Source organism: Geospiza fortis, unplaced genomic scaffold (genome assembly GCF_000277835.1).
Source record: "Geospiza fortis unplaced genomic scaffold, GeoFor_1.0 C13761648, whole genome shotgun sequence".
In the NCBI taxonomy this organism is placed as follows: domain Eukaryota; kingdom Metazoa; phylum Chordata; class Aves; order Passeriformes; family Thraupidae; genus Geospiza; species Geospiza fortis.
Genome location: NW_005057345.1, coordinates 248 through 2,537, shown reverse-complemented (window position 1 = coordinate 2,537; position 2,290 = coordinate 248). Strand labels below are relative to the sequence as shown.

General features: G+C 39.7%; 1 protein-coding gene across 1 annotated transcript; it reads left to right on the top strand.

Annotated features, from left to right (window-relative positions):
• The first annotated feature begins 6 nt into the window (after positions 1-6).
• Positions 7-1,738, top strand: LOC115949384 (clathrin heavy chain 2-like). Its single transcript, XM_031065909.1, has 3 exons — positions 7-52; positions 617-838; positions 1,543-1,738. The coding sequence occupies exons 2-3, from the start codon at positions 623-625 to the stop codon at positions 1,573-1,575; spliced, it is 249 nt and encodes an 82-aa protein (XP_030921769.1). The 5' UTR covers positions 7-52; positions 617-622; the 3' UTR covers positions 1,576-1,738.
• Positions 1,739-2,290: the final 552 nt, after the last annotated feature.

Here is a 2,290-nt window from a genome sequence, read left to right as displayed (position 1 = left end):
CAACCGCTGGAAACAGAGCGTGGAGCTGTGCAAGAAAGACCGTCTGTATAAGGTGAGTTAATGACACTGCATAAATCTCCTGGATACTGAATGTTTGTTAGTTTCAAATCTGGAGTTTTAATTAGTAGTCCTTCACTTGAAGGAGGGACTGTTAAAGCAGAAGTGGTTGCAGTTTCAAATGCATGGCTTAAATCTAATTTCATAATGTTGTCTTGTATCTGGGGATGTGTCTCTATTAATCTTTGCCATCTGTACAGTTACCTGTATCAGTATGGAACATTCTCCATATAGGCCTCAAGTCACAGGCTCTTGTAAGGGTACAGATGAAATGCAATTATAGTGGTATGCTCTTCAAACCTGTAGTGAGTTCTCACAGGCCAATTTGTGCATAGTCTGTAGGAAGCTCGTTGGATGATGTTAATAAAGTATTTGGCTTACCTCAGAGTTGTTGTGTGTGGTATCTTGCCTCCTACAGAACATGCCTGGTGTTGTTAAAGACTAACTTCATGGTATGCCAAGTACTCAGCTTATCTGGCTCACAATAACATGCATTTAAGATGTAGGGCAATGTAGATGTTGACAGGCAAGGGTCAAGCTTAACTGTTCTTTTCTGTAGGATGCTATGCAGTATGCTGCAGAGTCCAAAGATGCAGAGCTGGCTGAGAAGCTGCTCCAGTGGTTCTTGGAAGAAGGCAAGCAGGAGTGCTTTGCAGCCTGCCTTTTCACATGCTATGACTTGCTGCACCCAGATGTAGTCCTTGAGTTGGCATGGAGACATAACATCATGGACTTTGCAATGCCTTATTTCATCCAAGTGATGAGAGAGTACCTTACCAAAGTGAGTATTGCATAGGCTAACAAGCTAAGACTTTAGTCTGCATTATGATTAGCATTATGTAAACCAGAGCTCTTTGCTTTATATATTTGGAATATTACCATTCCTCATAGAGGAAGTCTTCTTGAAGTTCTGTAGGTTTCATCACTCCAGGCTAGCTAGCAAAGTTAATGAATAGATGCCTTGGCACTTGAAGAGGTCTAGTTAAACTTCTGCTTTTAGCAATAGACATAAGCAACTGTGCTTCTCACAGCAGCTCCATAGCTGTTGAACTGAAAACTTGGTGAGGACAACACATATATCACTTTTGTGTAACTATGAAAGTAAAGTTCCCTTATTTCCTAGAGTAAAAAGAGCATAGAGCTTTTGAGTGAACATTCCTATATCAGCCATAGGAGTAGACTGCTGAAGGTGTTTGGGTTTTTTTTAATGGAAAACAGAACTTTAGATTCATAGTCTGGTTGCACAATACTGATACTAAGAGCTGGTTCTCAACTGAGGGAAAAGAGATTCTGATCATGTGTGGTACTGAAATGCTTGTCTCAAACAGCTCTAAGATACTAAGCTAAGATTCTGCCTTGGAAGGCCGTAGGATTGCATGGGGCATCACAGTAAAGAACTTCATTAAAATGAGGAATGTAAAAGTGACTGCTTCAGGTTGCTGCTAATAAGTCATGTTAAGTATTGCCCTCTGAATTTTCTTGCAGGTTGATGGACTGTTCTATAAGGTGACCCTCTGATTTCAAACTCTTTGTGTTTATTTGTGTCCCTCAATATCCTAGGTTTCTTTTACAGGAATCTAGCTGTAGCTTCTGCCAGAAGAGCAGTGTAATTTAGGTCTAACTCATTTCCTGTTCACTTTCTAATGCTAAAAGGATAACTATTCACAAGCAACTTGAAAATCCAACCAGACTCTTCTCCTCTTCATGGGACACAAAAACAAGTGCTTGAGGAGGGCTTTACTTTGGGCTCCCTTTCACTGTATTAGATATTTTGTGGCAGGGAGGATGCTGTTCATAAACAAAGAAAAGCAGTTGCCATGTTACAGGATGTGTTCCAAGGGCAAATTGCTTTTTACACTGTAAATTACCAAAGAGTGCAATAATTCAGGCATGATGGTGAGTTTGTACAGTTGCCATGAAGCTTCTGTAAACTTCTTGCTTGTTAATATGATGAACGTACTTGCGCAGATCTTAAACGTCTCCTACTCATATTTCACTCAGGAGAAACTTGCCATACAGGTTTACCTGAACTCTTCCATGTGAGGTTTAGGTCTAAAATCATTTATCTTAAACAGCTGGTTGGATTTACAAGTAATCATGTGTACTAAATATGGGATAACTTGCCAGAAGGAAAATCTGCATGGTGAAAGTGGTTTACAGTGAAACTAATTTAGTCTGTTGAATTAACTGCAAAACATGAAATTGGAGAATGGGCTTTATAAATGTGGTATGT

Coding starts and splice junctions, on each gene's coding strand:
- LOC115949384 (XM_031065909.1), top strand. CDS start 623: ATGCAGTATGCTGCAGAGTCCAAAGATGCAGAGCTGGCTGAGAAGCTG. Junction 839..1,542: donor TGAGAGAGTACCTTACCAAA/GTGAGTATTGCA, acceptor ATTTTCTTGCAG/GTTGATGGACTGTTCTATAA.